The sequence below is a fragment of the Dendropsophus ebraccatus genome, chromosome 14, assembly GCF_027789765.1.
Source record: "Dendropsophus ebraccatus isolate aDenEbr1 chromosome 14, aDenEbr1.pat, whole genome shotgun sequence".
In the NCBI taxonomy this organism is placed as follows: domain Eukaryota; kingdom Metazoa; phylum Chordata; class Amphibia; order Anura; family Hylidae; genus Dendropsophus; species Dendropsophus ebraccatus.
Genome location: NC_091467.1, coordinates 10,495,046 through 10,515,130, shown reverse-complemented (window position 1 = coordinate 10,515,130; position 20,085 = coordinate 10,495,046). Strand labels below are relative to the sequence as shown.

The 20,085-nt window shown below is 44.4% G+C and overlaps 1 protein-coding gene across 5 annotated transcripts in view; it reads left to right on the top strand.

Moving 5' to 3' along the window:
* The window catches only part of RALY (RALY heterogeneous nuclear ribonucleoprotein), a 64,977-nt gene that overhangs the window by 43,110 nt on the left and 1,782 nt on the right, over positions 1 to 20,085 (top strand). For 4 of the 5 annotated variants that reach the window (XM_069952137.1, XM_069952138.1, XM_069952135.1 and 1 more), the window contains exons 3-8: positions 6,882 to 6,954; positions 11,217 to 11,264; positions 14,053 to 14,213; positions 14,295 to 14,408; positions 16,953 to 17,101; positions 19,653 to 19,692. In XM_069952137.1, the coding sequence (XP_069808238.1) occupies positions 6,882 to 6,954; positions 11,217 to 11,264; positions 14,053 to 14,213; positions 14,295 to 14,408; positions 16,953 to 17,101; positions 19,653 to 19,688 (581 nt within the window). In that variant the 3' untranslated portion in view covers positions 19,689 to 19,692. The remainder of the gene's footprint in view (positions 1 to 6,881; positions 6,955 to 11,216; positions 11,265 to 14,052; positions 14,214 to 14,294; positions 14,409 to 16,952; positions 17,102 to 19,652; positions 19,693 to 20,085) is intronic. The other variant, XM_069952136.1, reaches the window with a different exon arrangement.

The following is a 20,085-nucleotide window of genomic DNA, read 5'->3' as shown; positions in this document are numbered from 1 at the left end:
AAAGCTCAACAACAACAAAAAATAGATATCCAGTAGAGATGAGGGCAACTGGAATATTGTTGAGTCTGGTCGCTGGATTACCGGTGGCTAAAGAAGTTGGATGCAGTCCTGGGGAGTCTGGGAAAACAAAAATACAACCATAGGACATAGGCTGTATATATGTTTTACAGGGCTCCCTAGAGCAGCATCCAAATTCTTCAGCCACCGTTAATCCAGCGACCAGACTCGGACGTGCTCCAGTTCATCAGTCTACAGGAGTGAAGGAGATTTCTTGATTGACTGATATTTAACCCTCAGACCCTTTAAGAGACTCTTTCAGTTGATTTTCCGCCATGTCATCCAAGCTTAGTTTATCCTCATAAGACAAGTCAAATCACGTCCAAAGAGGTTCCATCTGTTGACGTCAATGGATAACTCTCTCCGTAGATGCTACAGAATCTATGAGACGCGCTCCGTTAGAAAACCCCATAACGTCCGCGTCCGCCACGATGTCACCAGCAAAGCGGGGATGAAAGGTTTATCTTGAGAAGCACTTTAAGAAATGTCCCTCAATGTGTATACAGCAAGCCTGTCCTCCAGATACAAGTGACATACTAGGTGTGAACAGCTAAGGTCACTTTGTAAATATGAAATAAGTGGATGTGAACATGTTTTCTTCTTTATGCTTGAAGTCCTTCACACCTCTAGGATTTACCAATGCCTTTAAGAGGTCTTACATGGAAGATTTTCCCAGCTTCTCCGGCCACACATTAGTGTTAACTGAACGTTCAGCAGACATCGGGACTCTCGGACAATAAGCGGCCTTCTTACGCATAGCAAACCTATAGTTCAGCTTGGATATTCTCGGCCATCGAGAGCAACAAGAACATATTTTTCCGTAAGATGCGGTTGATACGTGAGGCCCATTAGGCCATTGTAAGACAAATAGCACTCCACTCTCCCTTGGTTATATATGAATTCCGCAACGGGAACAGCAAAACTTCTTTATAACCACCATCTCCCTTTGGATTTATATGTGCAGCAACTATTCAAGGCTAGAAGGAGCCAAGAATTGTTCCTTTAATACTCGAGAGCATGGATTTCTCCATATACTTCTTCAAGTGTCAGGATAATCTGTGGTCACGGCATGCGGTGTTTGTCTCGGCATTTATTGCGGAGAACATACATTCTGATCTTCTTTTATAATTTTTTTATTTTTTATTTTTTAATTTTATGTTATCTTTGGACAAGTTTAGGTTCTGTTCACACCTGCATCAGAAAGTCTTCTCGGAGCCTCTACACATCCTATAAAAATACAGGAGAGAAAAATGAGGCTATTTAATCTGATAAAATGCTGAAAAACATCATGGAGACACAAAAGACTCACGGAAGATTAAAGTCAATGGGGTCTGTTGGAAGCTGTTGTTGTTGTTTGGCATACAGGGGGATATGGAATCCGATTATTTTTGTTTTTCTCTTCCCATGACATAGTAGAACAATTTAAAAAAAAACAACAACTAATGGTAGTGTGAACTTTTTTACTAAATACAAAAAAAAAGGATTTTTAATTTTCTATCCAAGATTATTGGGGGGTGGCTATCTTGTCTGAGGTCCTGCCTTTTCCGTAGAGGTTTGCTTTACAGCAGCCACATAGACATAGAACCCTGTAGTCCAGAAAGAACTCATTGACTATGTTAGAGTGTTCTAGACATGCTCCTATTGCCAATGGTGAGATCCTGTGTTATCTGGCTTTATAATAGAGCTGAGGCCTACCTTTCCCTAGACACAGTCTCTTAGGGGTGATCCTAATTTCTTTTCATGAAGAGGTTCTGGAGAACTTTTATTAGAAGAGACTGGGGAACTTCCCACTAACATCAGTAGTCAGTACCAGCCACGGGTAATCAAATTCCGAACGATCGGACTCGAGCACGTTCCAGTTCTCCGTTGAGATTTTTGATGCCAAATCCTCTTTTCGCCACCAACACTATGGGTCACATCATTGACTTCTATTCTCTCTGTATGCCCCCAGACCCACTAGACAATCCCTGCCCCAGCTCTAACATCTAGGACCTTAACCTCAGTGGTCAATTAAATCTACTATAGTTAAAAGACAAATTTCAATGATGAAAGCTAAAGAGAACAATAGTCGACTTGTTAACTTTTCAGCAACGTAACTACGGCCATTATGTTCACAGCATTTCATTTCACAAAACACATGTCAATGAGTTCCCGGAGAATGACTTAAGGTCTTTGTGAAGTCCCTGTAATATCCGCATGTACATGCCATTATTACCCACAGCTCTTCATTAAAAAGCCCTTTCTGTTAGTCTAACAAAGCTCATCATTTTCCAGGTCTCTCACATAATTGGAGCTAAAAGACCCTGGAGTTTTCCTTCCCTTTCAGCTGCTAGGTACTTCATCACCGCTCAGATTTCCAGGCCTTGTTCCCCGCCGCAGATAGGGAAGGCCTCCAGACTATAGATCCTCTAGCGTCTCCCGAGCAAATATTATAAAGCGACTCTTGACACGGTGACTTGGTCGTTGTGGACAGAGCAGTAAATCTTCCAAACGACTCTTTGGGATGTCTTAAATCTGTCTGTGCGAAGCAATGCAGGATTCTCCACTCTATGATATGCTTGCCCTCTCTGGCCTGGCAGCGCCTGGTATAATATACGGCAGGTTCTCCTGGCGCTGGCACACACGGCCAAGCTCGCATTACTGCGGTAGAGCTGGTTGTCAGCTTCGTGCCGTGATTTGTGGGATGGAGGTTGGAGCAAGCAGCAACTCGTACATCAGAGAGGCCATGGCAAGGTCAGCATTGGAGACATGATCAGAACAGAAGACCGGGTATTTATAATGTGCGGAGAGCTACTGACAATCGAGAAAATAGCTTTTAATGGTGTCGAGAGTGACCTGTCCGTGAAGGACCATTCTATGAGCCCTTCTTTAAAAAAAATTGTAGACATGAGCGCAACTCGAGCCTTTCGGCATTTGAATACCGGTGGCTGGTGAAGTTGGATGCAGCCCTAGGAAGTCCTGGAAAACATGGTTCCAGTCATAGGCCATAGGCTGTATCCATGTATTACAGGGCTCTCTAAGGCTGCATCCAACTTCTGCAGCCACCGGTATTCAATTGGACTTGAGCATGCTCCAGTTGTGCTTATCTCTAGCCTTGGTCTACCAGCAATAAGCATATGGAATTTCAGAGCGTCACTGTGGGAGGGCTCAGGTGGTGCTCGAAGAAGGAAATAAAATCCTTGCAAAACTGTTCAATAAAAGATCTCGCCACTCACCAATATCATAATCCTTAACGTATATTTGGCATCCATACAAGTGTGAACATACAGCAGAATGCGTTTCGGCAACCAGAAGTTGATAAAGGAGCTTGCTGAAACGCGTTCTGCTGTATGCTGACACTTGTATGGTTATGGATGCCGAATAAACATTGAAGATTGTGAAATTGGTGAGTGCTGGAATCTTCTATTGAACTACTAGCAATGAGCAGTCATATGGGTAAATAGTTCTTCTGATCAGAGTCCTTTGTTATTATAATAAAAGTATAATAAAGGATAAAAAAAAGGATGAAGACTTAGTATACTCACCCCTCCTTAACGGCCTTGTCCAGCTCTAGTCAGTGACATATGCAACTTAAATGAAGAGGAAACTTCATTATCAAAGAAACTTTCAAATGCACGCATCAATAATAAAGACCATGTTCACATGTTATTTTTAAAACTCAGATGAGCTTTGAGTAGAGATAAGTAAACTGAACTGAACTAATCAAGATTCCTTACAAACGTTGCAAAAAGTTTGGTTCCTTACGGAGCCTAACTTTTTGCAAGGTTTGTGACGAACCCAGTCCAAGATGGCACACAATTCAAGACACAGAGAAAATAAAAAAAGAGCCTATGCTCACTAGGGATGAGTGAACCGGCCAAGGTTCAGGTTCGTATGAATAGCCATAGGCTGTATCCCAGTTTTCTAGGTGGTCCTCCGGCTGTATCCACCCTCTCCACAGAGCAGGCAGACAGCAGGAATCAGAAACCGATAGTTCAGGTTCATACGAACCCGAACCTCGGCCGTTTCACTCATTCCTAATGCTCACCTGTCCGGGCTTCCCCAGTGTCCTCCTATGGGTCTCCGGTGTCCCACACTGATCTCAGCTGCCTCCACTTCCTGTCTGAGATGAGAGTGACAGCCCACTCAGCCAATCACCGACAGAGACAGGACAGCACCACGGATAGAGACTGGCTGAGCAGGCTGCCACTCTTGTCTGCGTCTGCAATCAGCAAAAGACACTGAAGACCCAGAGAAGGGTGTCGGGGGGAGCGCAGACAGGTAGGTATGATGAGCAAACTTGCTGAACTGCACTATAAAAATTGAAAGCCTGTGAACATCTAGCTGTTTTAGTGTGGTTCACTTAAAGTGTCAGTGTCGGTTCATTTTTTTGTACAGGTGACTTTAAAAAACTTTGTAATTGGGTTTATTAGCCGGAAAAAATTTTTTTATCATGAAAAAGCAGTTTGAAGCTCTCCCTGCTGTCTTCATGGTTGTCTATGGAGAGGGGAGGGGTGGAAGGAGATGAGGCATCAAAACAGGACAACAAAGAGTTAATTTACAGCTACATCACCGGGCTATCTCCTCTGAAGTCAGCATTGACCTCTGAATACCCAATTTCACACAGCTCCCACTGTGTAATCCTTTGTTCTCTGCTCTCTGCTGGCACTTATCTCCCTCCTCCCCCTCTCCCCTCTCCATAGGTTACACAGGGCTTGACTGAAGTAAAAGAGTGGAGATTTCCTGATAATGAGCAGTGAATGAGAGAGAGGAGGGAGGGGGGGGGGACCTGGGGAAAGTCTTTTTGAATGCAGATAATGGCAGATTTGCCTAATAAACCCAATTCCAAAGTTTCTTAAAATCTTCTGTACTATCTATTTCTGCTAAATAAATGAAATGATAGTAACAATTTAGGGTTCATTTAAGTTAGGTTTGGATGAAAGTTTGCCGAACCCTACTTTTTAAGTTTGCTCATCTTTAGTTTTAAGCTTGCAGCAGATGTCATTCTTTGTCCGTCAAAATCTTTTCAATTCTAAGAGAAAGTATTCATGATTTACGTATTACAATACACCCTAGAAGCAATGCTTACACATTATAACACAGGTGCCGTGGACATGACAGTCAGGAGCAGGGGCTGTTAGATGGAGTCATTGTGTGAATGAATGGAAAGTCCTTATCGCTTTCAATTCCCAGACTTTTCAGTGTTAAGACGCTTAAATCTGTCTGAGCCAGTGTTTATGGACTGGTATATACAGCCTCTTCCTTATCACATGTCCATTGGATTATTAAGTCTCCTTAATATAGATTTCTTCATGCACCATCTTAATGCACCCAGTAAAGTCTGATATTTAGCAGTATCAGGAGTACAGTGTCTCCACCCCATTATCATTCACCACGCCATTGTCATATTGTGACCGGCCATCACATGGAAACAAGACGCCTCACCTCATTAATACAGATGAATTAATTAGTCATTCATTAGGCACTTAGACGCAACGTCGGTTCCCGTCAGGTCAATCATCGGCCTCAATGACAAAAGTATCCAGAGACACTACTGCTATGACTAAATGAGATTGTTTCCATAAAGTAAAGTCTGGATGTGATAAGGAAAAACTTAGAAAGAGCCAGGAGCACCCAACAACTTGTGCCTAGATTTGTGGGTATCATTGAAGGAAGTGTGTGACTGGGCCAAGCAAAGATACTGAGGCCACACCATCAAAGTATGGGCTAACCGTGCCCAACAGGGGAAATGATACAGAAGCCACACCATCAAAGTATGGTCTAACTGGGCCCAACAGGAAAAAAGATACAGAGACCACACCATCAAAGTATGGTATAACTGGGCCCAACAGGGGAAATCATACATAGGCCGCACCATCAAAGCATGGTGTAACTGGGCCCAAAAGGGGAAACTACAGAGACCACACCATCAAAGCATGGTCTTACTGGGCCTAACAGGGAAAATGATACATAGGCCATTCCATCAAAGTATGGTCTAATTGGGCCCAACAGGAAAAAAGATACAGAGACCACACCATCAAAGTATGGTATAACTGGACCCAACAGGGGAAACTATACAGAGACCACACTATGAAAGCATGGTATAACTGGGCCTAACAGGGAAAATGATACATGGTCCACACCATCAAAGCATGGTGTAACTGGGCCCAAAAGGGGAAACTACAGAGACCACACCATCAAAGCATGGTCTTACTGGGCCTAACAGGGAAAATGATACATAGGCCACACCATCAAAGTATGGTCTAATTGGGCCCAACAGGAAAAAAGATACAGAGACCACACCATCAAAGTATGGTATAACTGGACCCAACAGGGGAAATTATACATCGGCCACACCATCAAAGCATGGTGTAACTGGGCCCAACAGGGCAAACTATACAGAGGCCACACTATGAAAGCATGGTATAACTGGGACCAGCAGAAAAAAAGATACAGAGACCACACCATCAAAGTATGGTGGAACTGGGCCCAACAGGGAAAACTGAGACCAAACCATCAAAGCACATCCACCATGCACAAGGATCATAGAAATGATACAGTCTATTGGGTAAACGTATGATCACACAAGCAAAGACCTGCATAGTTTTTGACTTGAAAACTTTCAGTCACATACAGAGGCATGATATAGACCGATAGGCCTGGGTCTAAAGACTAGTCCATTTCCTGGAGACTCTCTGTAAGTCATTCACAAAGGGAAACCTATGACACTGGAATATCTCGTTTTATGGAAATGAAGAAACATTGACAATAACAGCATAAAAGTTTAATGTAAAGAAGTATACTTATAAGCAGTAACGCTCATTGCCTCTTTACTCTCCTCACAGATATCAATATGGCTGGGGAGCCCAAGCCCAACAGACCCAAAGGACTGAAACGTGCCACGGCCGCGCTCTACAGGTAAGAGACCAGCGACAACATCAAGGATTCCTGATAGCATAATACGTATACCGCCTAATCTACAGCCCTTATGTTATACAGCACACTGATATATAGTTTTATTGGAAAAGATTCAGTAGAACTTTTTCTTTTATTCACATAAGCTTAGGAGTCCAGTGGGCGGTCCAATCAGTGATTGACAACCTTCCCTGTATGAACATGCATAGGGATAACTTCCAGTCACTCATAGGACCACCCACTGGATTCCAACATATGAAAAGTTATGTTTGAATGAAATACCCCTTTAAACCTGCAACTAAATAATGAACCAATGTCTGTCATTGCAATGATGGCCGCCAAACTATGGTAAACAATGGCCGTTATTTTAGACTCAAAACCACGGCTGTTGTTTGTAGTCTAAAATTAAAAGACTTTGGGGGAGATTTATCAAACTAATGTAGAGTAGAATTGTCTTAGTTGCCCCTAGCAACCAATCAGATTCCACCTTTTATTTTCTGAAGAGTCTGTGAGGAATGAAAGGTGGAATCTGATTGGTTGCTAGGGGCAACTGAGCCAGTTTCACTTTACACCATGGGGGAGATTTATCAAACATGGCTTAAAGTGAAACTGGCTCAGTTGCCCCTAGCAACCAATCAGATTCCACCTTTCATTCCTCACAGACTCTTTGGAAAATAAAAGGTGGAATCTGATTGGTTGCTAGGGGCAACTAAGACAATTCTACTTTACATCTGTTTGATAAATCTCCACCTTTATGTGACCATAGCCTATAGGTGCTATTTCCATTGGGACTTTTTTTGCATGAAAAAACCCTGAAAAATACTAAAATCTCTCGCATTACATTTCCAGTCGATCTGACGTGACCCACACACCAGAACATCTTCTCTTTGTTCTACCGGTGGTCCAGTAATTATGGCCGCCGGCTTGGACGAGAGACGTCTCATTGTGGCTGGTGGGTGGCCACGGCTTAGACCCACCGAGACAGAACCTCCAGATTCCACAGACTACAAAGCCGACTAAAACCATCGTAGCACAGGGCTGAGATTTCCCTCCGGCTATAAAGGGGTTATTCATGCCACAATTATCCTTTAAAACCAATTAGACAGGCTGGAAGTAGAAAAGAAATCAGAAGCGCTTTTGCAGTAATTTCAGAGGCAATTAAAATAATTATTGGATTTCTCATATTAAGGATTTATCAGGGCCTTGGTATAAAAAAAAAAAAATCTAAACCCAATCCCATTAAGTAGTAAAATCTCGCTGCTTTGAGTGTAAATTACAGATGACTTCAAAAGAGAATCGGTTAAACAGCATCATTACAGTAACCCACATCTCGCTGAGCGGAGGCCAGAGATCACATAGGGGATCGGGGAAGAAGGATGGAGGGTAGCGTTTAATATGCGGCTGGGATTGACTGCGCGGACACAAAGGCCACATACCAATGTAAACGCCGTCCCCATGTAAAGCAATGAGAGGCTCGGAATACAAACAGCAAAATATTTGGCTTTAATCAAACGTTTTCTAGATTAGAGACTTGAAAACACAGACTGGCCATGTGCAAGAGGCGCTGCAGCAGCAGCACACTGATCCTTTACACTCAGTACCTTGTAATGACAACAGTGAAAACAGGATACGAGAAATCTTTGCCAATTTATTAAAAGGAAAATCAAAGTAAAGTCTTGCATCGAGACATTATCGTTAACGATAATGCGAACAATATTCGTCCCGTAGAATAGGGCCCTTAGGTGAAGCAGCTCTGGCAGCTTTTGGAGCCTCCGGTCTTCTTGGATATAATATCACAAGGTTTACATGTAATTTGGGGGATTTACACCTTGATTTGAGTAGTGACCATTGGGTTCTTGGTCACCTCTCTTACCAAGGCCCTTCACCCCCATGACTTAGTTTGGTGAAGTGGCAGCTTTAGGAAGAGTGTTGGTTTCGAACTTCTTCCATGTAAGAATTATGAAGTTCACTGTGCTCTTGGGAGGTTCAGGGCAGCAGAAATGTGTTTGTCCCCTTCTTGAGATCCGGGCCTCCACATAGTCCTGTCTCTGAGCTCTACAGGTAGCTCTTTCCTCCTCCACACAGTCCTGTCTCTGAGCTCTACAGGCAGCTCGTTCCTCCTCCACACAGTCCTGTCTCTGAGCTCTACAGGCAGCTCTTTCCTCCTCCACACAGTCCTGTCTCTGAGCTGCACAGGTGGTTCTTTCCTCCTCCTCCACACAGTCCTGTCTCTGAGCTCTATAGGCAGCTCTTTCCTCCTCCACACAGTCCTGTCTCAAAGTCCTACAGGCAGCTCTCTCCTCCACACAATCCTGTCTCTGAGCTCTACAGGCAGCTCTTTCCTCCTCCACACAGTCCTGTCTCTGAGCTCTACAGGCAGCTCTTTCCTCCTCCACACAGTCCTCTTTCTGAGCTCTACAGGCAGCTCTTCCTCCTCCACACAGTCCTGTCTCTGAGCTTTACAGGCAGCTCTCTCCTCCTCCACACAGTCCTGTCTCTGTGCTCTACAGGCAGCTCTCTCCTCCTCCACACAGTCCTGTCTCTGAGCTTTACAGGCAGCGCTTTCCTCCTCCACACAGTCCTGTCTCTGAGCTCTACAGGCAGCTCTTCCCTCCTCCACACAGTCCTGTCTCTGAGCTCTACAGGCAGCTCTTTCCTCCTCCACACAACCCAGTCTCTGAGCTTTAGAGGCAGCTCTTTCCTCCTCCACACAGTCCTGTCTCTGAGCTCTACAGGCAGCTCTTTCCTCCTCCACACAGTCCTGTCTCTGAGCTCTACAGGCAGCTCTTTCCTCCTCCACACAGTTATCCCCTATCATGTCTACAGGGGATAACCCCTTTAACTATAGGATTCTTACCATTAGCAATAAAAAGTATTTATATACAGCAGAGTAGTTGCATACATTTGTGCTCCTTATGGATGACTTGTCAATCCATTACCAGGCTACAGACAACTATTTATAGGCTGCAATGTGGGTGCTGGTAAAAGGAAGACTACAGATATTAAGAATCAATTTTCTAATAACATGTTAAGTGACCGCACATCTGACATACTAAGTAGTCGTTAACCTATAAGAAAACCCTGGTCAAAACTAAAGTAGACAATAACCTATAAGGAAACCATGGTCAAAACTGTAGTAGATGTTAATATATAGGGAAACCATAGTCAAAACTAAAGTGGATTATAACCTATAAGGAAACCATAGTCAAAACTGTAGATGTTAATATATAGGGAAACCTTGGTCAAAACTAAAGTAGACGATAACCTATAAGGAAACCATGGTCAAAACTAAAGTAGACGATAACCTATAAGGAAACCATGGTCAAAACTGTAGTAGATGTTAATTAGAGATGAGCGAACCTGGAGCATGCTCGAGTTGATCCGAACCCGAACTTTCGGCATTTGATTAGCGGTGGCTGCTGAAGTTGGATAAAGCCCTAAGGCTATGTGGAAATCATGGGTATAGTCATTGGCTGTATCCATGTTTTCCAGACAACCTTAGAGCTTTATCCAAGTTCAGCAGCCCCAGCTAATCAAATACCGAAAGTTTGGATTTGGATCGACCCGAACCGAACCCGGTTCGCTCATCTCTAATGTTAATATATAGGGAAACCATAGTCAAAAATAAAGTGAATTATAATTTATAACCTATATGGAAACCATGGTCAAAACTAAAGTAGACGATAACCTAGAAGGAAACCATGGTCAAAACTAAAGTAGATGGTCCACAATTGAGGGTATAGTATAGATTTTGAATTCAGAGCTTAGTTATTTATGTATCGTGGCATATTGTATTGAATGCTGCATTACATACTTACAGATGCTCCATATGGCAGCATAGAGAGTGTCTACAGGCCTCTATGGACTGTCATATATGACCGTGTGCACCAGTCCTTGGTATACAGAACACTATGTTGTAATATAGGACATATGTTCTTTGATGAGAGAGAACAATGGATTCTTCCCAGCTTCACAAATCACAGGAATGTGCAGAAAGTGTGACATGAATGCCAGAAGAGAACAGGTTAAATATAAATGACATCTTTAATGTGTAATTTAGTGCTCGGCACATACCAGGGGCCATGCTGTGAAGTTGACTGGATGGAAGACTCAGGGGGAATCCTCAGGGGGAGAGGGGGTAATAGGCTGCAGGAGGTGCTTTGCAGACACTTCTCCTCCTGCCTCCCTACCTGGCCCATAAAGCCTTTCTGGCCCACTGTGCTTGCAATTTATAATTCTCTCTCTCTCTCTCTCCCTCTCTGCAGCGGCTACGACTTTGACTTTGATTACTACAGAGATGACTTTTATGAGAGGTGAGTGAAGCTGCCTGGATGCACTCTGACCTATTTTTGTTCTCCGTCACAGTGTGAATTGCATTCAAGCGGCAGGAGGGGAGGAGAGAAATCAAAGCCTACAAAATGCAATCACATCTCGGCATTGTCAGGCGGCGCGGCGGGAGGGCCGGCACTAATGTGCTCACTCCTGCAACCAGCCCAGAAAGAAAGACTTTACTCCATCTAGATGGACGTGTTAATCATATTTAGGATGGGCATAGAGGGCATGATGGGGGCGGGGAGCCTGCTGCGGAGCAAGACATCTAACAGCACATAGGCTGAGGAGAATCGGGACAGTAGATAGATAGATAGATAGATAGATAGATAGATAGGAGATAGATAGATAGGAGATAGATAGATAGATAGGTAGATAGATAGATAGATAGATAGATAGATAGATAGATAGATAGATAGATAGATAGATAGATAGGAGATAGATAGATAGATAGGAGATAGATAGATAGGAGATAGATAGGAGATATATAGATAGATAGATAGATAGATAGATAGATAGATAGATAGATAGGAGATAGATAGATAGATAGATAGATAGATAGATAGAAGATAGGAGATAGATAGATAGGAGATAGATAGATAGATAGATAGATAGATAGATAGATAGATAGATAGATAGATAGATAGGAGATAGATAGATAGATAGATAGATAGATAGATAGGAGATAGATAGGAGATAGATAGATAGATAGATAGATAGATAGATAGATAGGAGATAGATAGATAGATAGATAGATAGATAGATAGATAGATAGATAGGAGATAGATAGATAGATAGATAGATAGATAGATAGATAGATAGATAGGAGATAGATAGATAGATAGATAGATAGATAGATAGATAGATAGATAGGAGATAGATAGATAGGAGATAGATAGATAGATAGATAGATAGATAGATAGATAGATAGATAATAGATAGATAGATAGGAGATAGATAGATAGATAGATAGATAGATAGATAGATAGATAGATAGATAGGAGATAGATAGATAGCACAACCTGTGCTTTACATTAGATTTGATATGTATATACTGTATATAAAGATTTATATGCAGTCTCTATAATGGTTGGCCTCCTCTTTTGCTCCTGCACCTGAGGGCACACGTCTCTGGGATGTAATGTCTGGTTTTCTCTATGCACTGGAATTGTAACATGCTACAGAATATGTTGGCGCTATATAAATAACTTTTTTCTATTATTATTAGGGGTCATAGAACCTTTTTTCCTATTTTTCTGCTTTTAGCCGATCAGCCAATCAATGTTGCCCGCACTGACTTTTTGTGTAGGATATAGTTTCCTCCAGCTTTATATTATGATGTCATTGATTTACCCTCTTGGGGGTATTTATAGGTAACCATAGTAGCATGGAACTGGGGGTCAGATGAATCCCCCACCACCTGCCCTTCAGGGGGGCTTTACACCTCATAATTAAATAGTATTAACATCAACCAGAGGAGACCCATTGTGTAAGTGGTATCCCAGGTAGACGACCTCTGTGACCGACAGGGAGCCGGCGGTCGCTTCCTTTGTCTTTAAATAGCTCACATACAAACACGCCAGCCGCTATGCTCACATACAAACACGCCAGCCGCTATGCTCACATACAAACACGCCAGCCGCTATGCTCACATACAAACACGCCAGTCGCTATGCTCACATACAAACACGCCAGTCGCTATGTAATTTACTAAGTAACCAAAGGTGTCAAACGTAAAGAAAAAAAAAATACAGAGAGAATTTATCTACAAAATGGTGATCTATCTACAGCCCCTTTAAACTGCATGATGATAGCTCAGACACTGATAGTGCTTATAGATGTGGAGTCACAGCTCCCCCTGCTGGCCAGTGACAGAATAGCGCCTCCTAGACTAGATAGGAGATTGGTGATTGTTTCCCCAGCCTTCTGTGGATTATTGATTAGGACAGGAAATTATAGGGAACACATTTACAAAGGAGAAGAGCAACGCTACAAGAAAAGCCGAGCGCTCATACACGCATACACTTTGTACAGAGCTATAACGGGCCTCCATAGAGAATAATGGGCTTTTTGTCGGATTTTGCACTAAAAGCCATAACATGTTACACTGTATATACCAAGGTAACAATCCAGCAGTCCAGCCCCTAATAACAGTATTCTACCATCATTCAGTATATAAACCATCTATCCATATAGGCACAAATGTCATAATCCGATAGGTTTCAAGGATACACTGTACTCTTATTCATGGGTAACGGCGTCTCTGTCCCTGTCAGGAACTGCCCAGAGCAGGAGAGGTTTTCTATGAGGATTTGCTGCTGCTCTGGACAGTTCCTGACATGGACAGAGGTGGCAGCAGAGAGCACTGTGTCAGACTGGAAAAAATACACCGCTTCCTGCAGGGTATACAGCTGCTGATAAGTACTGAAAGACTACATATTTTTAAATAGAAGTAATTCACAAATCTGTATAACTTTCTGACACCAGTTATTTTATACAGCCATATGAACCATAGGAATCAACAGACTACAGGAGAAGTCTATGGGAGAGTTTATTAGGCATGCTCTGTGACTAGTGCAGAGATCATTGTGCAGGGAGATGTGACCGTCGCGACCATCACCTTTTACTATAATCCTGTCTGTAATAAAGGAGACTGGTGGAAGTGACAGCTTATTATTAGGCTTAGTGGTCAGAATAACAACTAAAGTAATGATATAAAAATTTATTTAAAAAAAAACTATGACAAATAAGATTTTCCTGTCTTCCATGCAGGTTGTTTGAGTATCGGGGCAGAGTGTCGCCAGCTCCTCGGGCAGTGCCGGTGAAGCGGCCACGTGTCACGGTGCCTCTCGTACGACGGGTAAAATCAGCTCTACCGGTGAAACTGTTAGCGAGATCGGCGGCCATTACAGGGAACGCGGCGAAGCTGAGATGTAAGTGCGCGGCTCAGGACCAGGGAGGCGGCTCCACATTCTGCTAGACAGCAGCCACACTGTTCTCTTCTCTCTTTGCAGTAAGAAGCAATGAGATTCAGACCATCAAGTCAGAGCTGACACAGATCAAGACCAACATTGACGCTCTGCTGGGGAGATTGGAGCAGATCACTGATGAACAGAAGCCATGCGCAGGTCAGTGGATCCTCATACAGTCCCAGATTACCCCAACACATATAATACATAGGGGACGGCCATATCCACCGCGCAACCGCCCTCGAATACTGACCCGAAAAGAGACAGAGGTCACCGACTATCATTAGGGTTCACAGGATATGTCACCTATCTTCAAAAATAAGACCTGCCCTAGGTATAAGCCCAATAATAAGCCCTGGTTATAGTCAGCTGACCAGATCCCAGACACTAGGTGCTGAGCATCGGCCAATCAGGGCCAGACTTGTTATGCTCCGCCCCCCACCTGCTCAACACAAGCTGCAGGGGAGGCAGGAGGGATAAGAAGAGGCACAGTAGGGGACAGTGAATATGGGGGGAGGAGGGGAACAACTAGAGAAGGGGGGACATATACAGTATAGGGAGAACAACTGCAGAGGAGGGAGGTATACAGTATGGGGGAACAACTCTATGGGGGGACGGAGGTATACAGTATGGGGACCACCTGCAGAGGGGGGGGGGGGTATACAGTATGGGAGGAACAACTACGGGGGGGAGAGGGAGGTATACAGTATGGGGACCACCTGCAGAGGGTAGAGGGGTGTATACTGTATGGGGACTACCTGCAGAGGGCGGGGGGGGGGGGGTATACAGTATGGGGGAACAACTACAGAGGGGGGAGGTATACAGTATGGGGGAACAACTACAGAGGGGGGAGGTATACAGTATGGGGGAACAACTACAGAGGGGGGAGGTATACAGTATGGGGGAACAACTACAGAGGGGGGGGGTATGCAGTATGGGGGGCAACTACAGGGGGGGGTATACAGTATGGGGGAAGCAACTACAGAGGGGGGAGGGAGGTATACAGTATGGGGGAAGCAACTACAGAGGGGGGAGGGAGGTATACAGTATGGGGGGACTACCTGCAGAGGGGGGAGGTATACAGTATGGGGGGAAACAACTACAGAGAGGGGGAGGTATACAGTATGGGGGAACACCTACAGAGAGGGGGAGGTATACAGTATGGGGGAACAACTACAGAGGGGGGAGGTATACAGTATGGGGGCAACTACAGGGGGGAGGTATACAGTATGGGAGAACAACTACAGAGGGGGGGTATACAGTATGGGGGAACAACTACAGAGGGGGAGGGAGGTATACAGTATGGGGGAGCAACTACAGAGAGGGGGGGAGGTATACAGTATGGGAGAACAACTACAGAGGGGGGGGTATACAGTATGGGGGAGCAACTACAGAGAGGGGGGAGGTATACAGTATGGGGGGAACAACTACAGAGAGGGAGGGAGGTATACAGTATGGGGGGTGGGGAACAAGTACAGAGGGGGGGAGGTATACAGTATGGGGGAAGAACTACAGGGGGGAGGGAGGTATACAGTATGGGGACACAACTACAGAGGGGGGAGGGAGGTATACAGTATGGGTGAAGAACTACAGGGGGGGAGGGAGGTATACAGTATGGGGGGGGGCAACTACAGAGGGGGAGGGAGGTATACAGTATGGGGGGGGACAACTACAGAGGGGGAGGGAGGTATACAGTATGGGGGGAACAACTACAGAGAGGGGGGGAGGTATACAGTATGGGGGAACAACTACAGATGGGGGAGGGAGGTATACAGTATAGGGACTACCTGCAGAGGGGGGGGGGGGGAGGTATACAGTATGGGGGAACAACTACAGAGGGGGGAGGGAGCTACAGTATACAGTATGGGGGAACAACTACAGAGGGGGGGGAGGTATATAGTATGGGGACACAACTACAGAGGGGGAGGGAGGTATACAGTATGGGGGGAACAACTACAGAGAGGGGGGGAGGTATACAGTATGGGGGAACAACTACAGATGGAGGAGGGAGGTATACAGTATAGGGACTACCTGCAGAGGGGGGGGGGAGGTATACAGTATGGGGGAACAACTACAGAGGGGGGAGGGAGCTACAGTATACAGTATGGGGGAACAACTACAGAGAGGGAGGGAGGTATACAGTATGGGGACTACCTGCAGAGGGGGAGGGAGGTATACAGTATGGGGACTACCTGCAGAGGGGGAGGGAGGTATACAGTATGGGGGAACAACTACAGAGAGGGGGAGGTATACAGTACGGGGGAACAACTACAGAGGGGGGAGGGAGCTACAGTATGCAGTATGGGGGAACAACTACAGAGGGGGAGGGAGGTATACAGTATGGGGGAACAACTACAGGGGGAGGAATGTATACAGTATGGGGGAACAACTACAGAGGGAGGGAGGTATACTGTATGGGGAACAACTACAGAGGGGGGGGGAGGTATACAGTATGGGGGAACAACTACAGAGGGGGAGGTATACAGTATGGGGGAACTACAGAGGGGGGAGGGAGGTATACAGTATGGGGACACAACTACAGAGGGGGAGGGAGGTATACAGTATATCAGCCTAACAACAGTGGGACATACAGTATGGCGGCTAACTACCGTATAGAGTAGGGATACAGTGTAGGGGTATACTACACTCCCCCCTACACTTTCTCTATATTTAATGCATGCTAACATCTGCTCCTCTCTCCAGCCATAGCATCAAGGAAGAAATCCGACTGCAGCCGGAGTGAATTCTCCCAAGAGGACAGCACATCAGAAGCGGGCGACACTGTCACAGACGAGCCTCTTAATGGAGATGAAGGAGAGGAGCTTGTACACGATGACTGCACAGATGACCTGGTATGAACTCCGCTGTACAGAAAAGACCGGAGCACTTAACCCTACCTACAAATGTATGAGCGACTGCCAAGTACATTGCTGCTGATACAGTAATATGGCGGTACTAAATAAAGGCATGAGAGCAAGTGGTGCAAATCTGAGTGGTCCGACGGGTTTTGATTTCCCCCAACACCTGTGAGGTATCCTCAGTGCTCCTGGGTTCTGTCACTGGTCCAGATGCCGACTAGAGCTAAAATGTAGTGTGCATTAGTGCGTATAGTATAGATTAGCATCAGGACTAGTGCAGTGGTGGAGGACTGGATAAGGCCAGATTCACACCATGTTTTGCATCCTATTACCACTGACTTATGCAGTATCCACTATGTAGCCGCCATATAATCCAGAATACATTTACACCCAGTAGACATTAAAGCCATTGCTAGCAGTTATATAAGTATCTGTAAAGACAAGGCAGCTCACTCAGGGGGTCTTCTCTTCCCTTCAAAATCAGGCTTGAAATAAGGATGAGTGATGGATGACCACTATGAAGTTCCAATTTTCCAGCGCTCCAACATTGTTTTAAAAGTCACAACTTTAATACATATTAAAACTTTACATGCTAATAATAATTAAAAATCCAACGAGTTTCGAGGTTAAGTCACTCTTATTCATGGCTAATGTAGTAATAGAAAACAACAAAACAAAAGCTTAAAGGAAAAGTCTCTGATCAAATCCTGCAAAGGGGCACAGCTATCAGGCACAGCTATCAGGTACAGCTATAGGGCACAGCTATCAGGCACAGCTATAAAACACAGCTATCAGGCACAGCTATCAGGCACAGCTATCAGGCACAGCTATCAGGCACAGCTATCAGGAACAGCTATAGGGCACAGCTATCAGGAACAGCTATAGGGCACAGCTATCAAGCACAGCTATCAGGCACAGCTATAAAGCACAGCTATCAGACACAGCTACCAGGCACAGCTATCAGGCACAGCTATCAGGAACAGCTATCAGGAACAGCTATCAGGAACAGCTATCAGGCACAGCTATCAAGCACAGCTATCAGGCACAGCTATAAAGCACAGCTATCAGACACAGCTATCAGGCACAGCTATCAGGCACAGCTATCAGGAACAGCTATCAGGAACAGCTATCAGGCACAGCTATCAGGCACAGCTATCAGGAACAGCTATCAGGAACAGCTATCAGGAACAGCTATCGGGCACAGCTATCGGGTACAGCTATAGAGAACAGCTATCAAGCACATCTATCAGGCAAAGCTATTAGGCACAGCTCAGCATTTCTTCTCATTTTCAACATCAGCTTGGTTTGGCCTCCTTTTTTTAATGGTATTAAGAGGGTTAAGAGACCCTGGCAGGGTAGGGGTTAATTGGAAGAAGTACCTACATCATATAGAAGCCAAAGGGATTTCCATTTCTGGGCATCAACGCACAGGTCCGATCATTCAGCATTTGATTACCGGTGGCTGAAGAAGTTGGATGCAGTCCTAGGGAGTCCTGGTGGATACAGCCACAGGCTGTATCAATGTTTCCAGGACTCCCTAGGGCTGCATCCAACTTCTTTACCTTCCGGTAATCATATGCCGAATGATCGGACTCCAGCACGCTCATCTCTATTTACTCCACTACGATTAATAGATAGGTTACACTGTATTATCGTGCTTTACAACATATATTGATATTGGTACTCTCAATGTCATTTGCATATCACATGATCGATCCTCATATAATGATTGACAGGCTGTTTTTATGGTCGTTTTTCATTTATGTATTAGCTATGACAAAGACTCAAGTTTTTTTTAATGTTTGCATATAAAGTTCTTATATGTAGTAATAAAATATTAAAGGGGTACTCTGAAGAAAAATATAGTTTTCAAGTCAACTGGTGTCAGAAATTTATACAGATCGGTAATTTACTTCTATTTAAAAAATCTCCAGTCTTCCAGTACTTATCAGCTGCTGTATGTTCTGCAGGAAGTGGTGTATTCTTTCCAGTCTGACACAGTGCTCTCTGCTGCCACATCTGTCCATGTCAGGAACTGTATAGAGCAGGTGCAAATCCCCATAGAAAACCTCTTCTGCTCTGGACAGTTCCTGACATGGACAGGGGTGGCAGCAGAGAGTGCTGTGTCAGACTGGAGAGAATACACCACTTCCTGCAGGACATACAGCAGCTGATAAGTACTGAAATTTTTAATAGATGTAATTTACAAATCTCTATAACTTTCTGACACCAGGTAAATTAAAATAAAAACAAGATTTATTTTCTTCGGAGTACTCCTATAAGTTTTAATAGAACATAAAACATGCTGGAATATTGAATCTATATGGATTGACTGCAAAATTGCTCTCCCATCCTTCACAAGCATGAAAAACTCTTTTCGGTAAGCGGCCATCATTAAAATTCCGAGGCTAAATCTCCCATTAAGTCGTGCTCATTCCCCTTGGCCCAGAACAGCCATTATGTGTGAGATAAGAGAGACGGGTAATGAATGGCAGGCAGCGAGGACAGAAGGTCGGCCTGACTATTTCCCATCTTTGTCTTACAGGAGAACAGCCACTATACAAACTCATCTCTCCACTAACAAGGTACGGCCCGGATTCCTCTAAGGGTGCGTTCACACATGCCATTGTGATGCAGTTCTCATAGCTAAAGCAGGGAATAGGTAGTAAAAGGAGCAAGAGAGGCTTTCTATGGGGATTTGCTGCTGCTCTGGACAGTTCCTGACATGGACAGAGGTGGCAGCAGAGAGCACTGTGTCAGAATGGAAAGAATACACCACTTCCTGCAGAGCATACAGCAGCTGATAAGTACTGGAAGACTGGAGATTTGTAAATATTATAAATTACAAATCTGAATAACTTCTTTATTTAATCCCATTCCTAGTTTTGGCTTCAATAACTGCATCAACGTGGTATATGTGACAGCCCCTCCCCCCCTACATGTCGTTCAGTCTTACGGTAGAATCTTAATAACCCGCT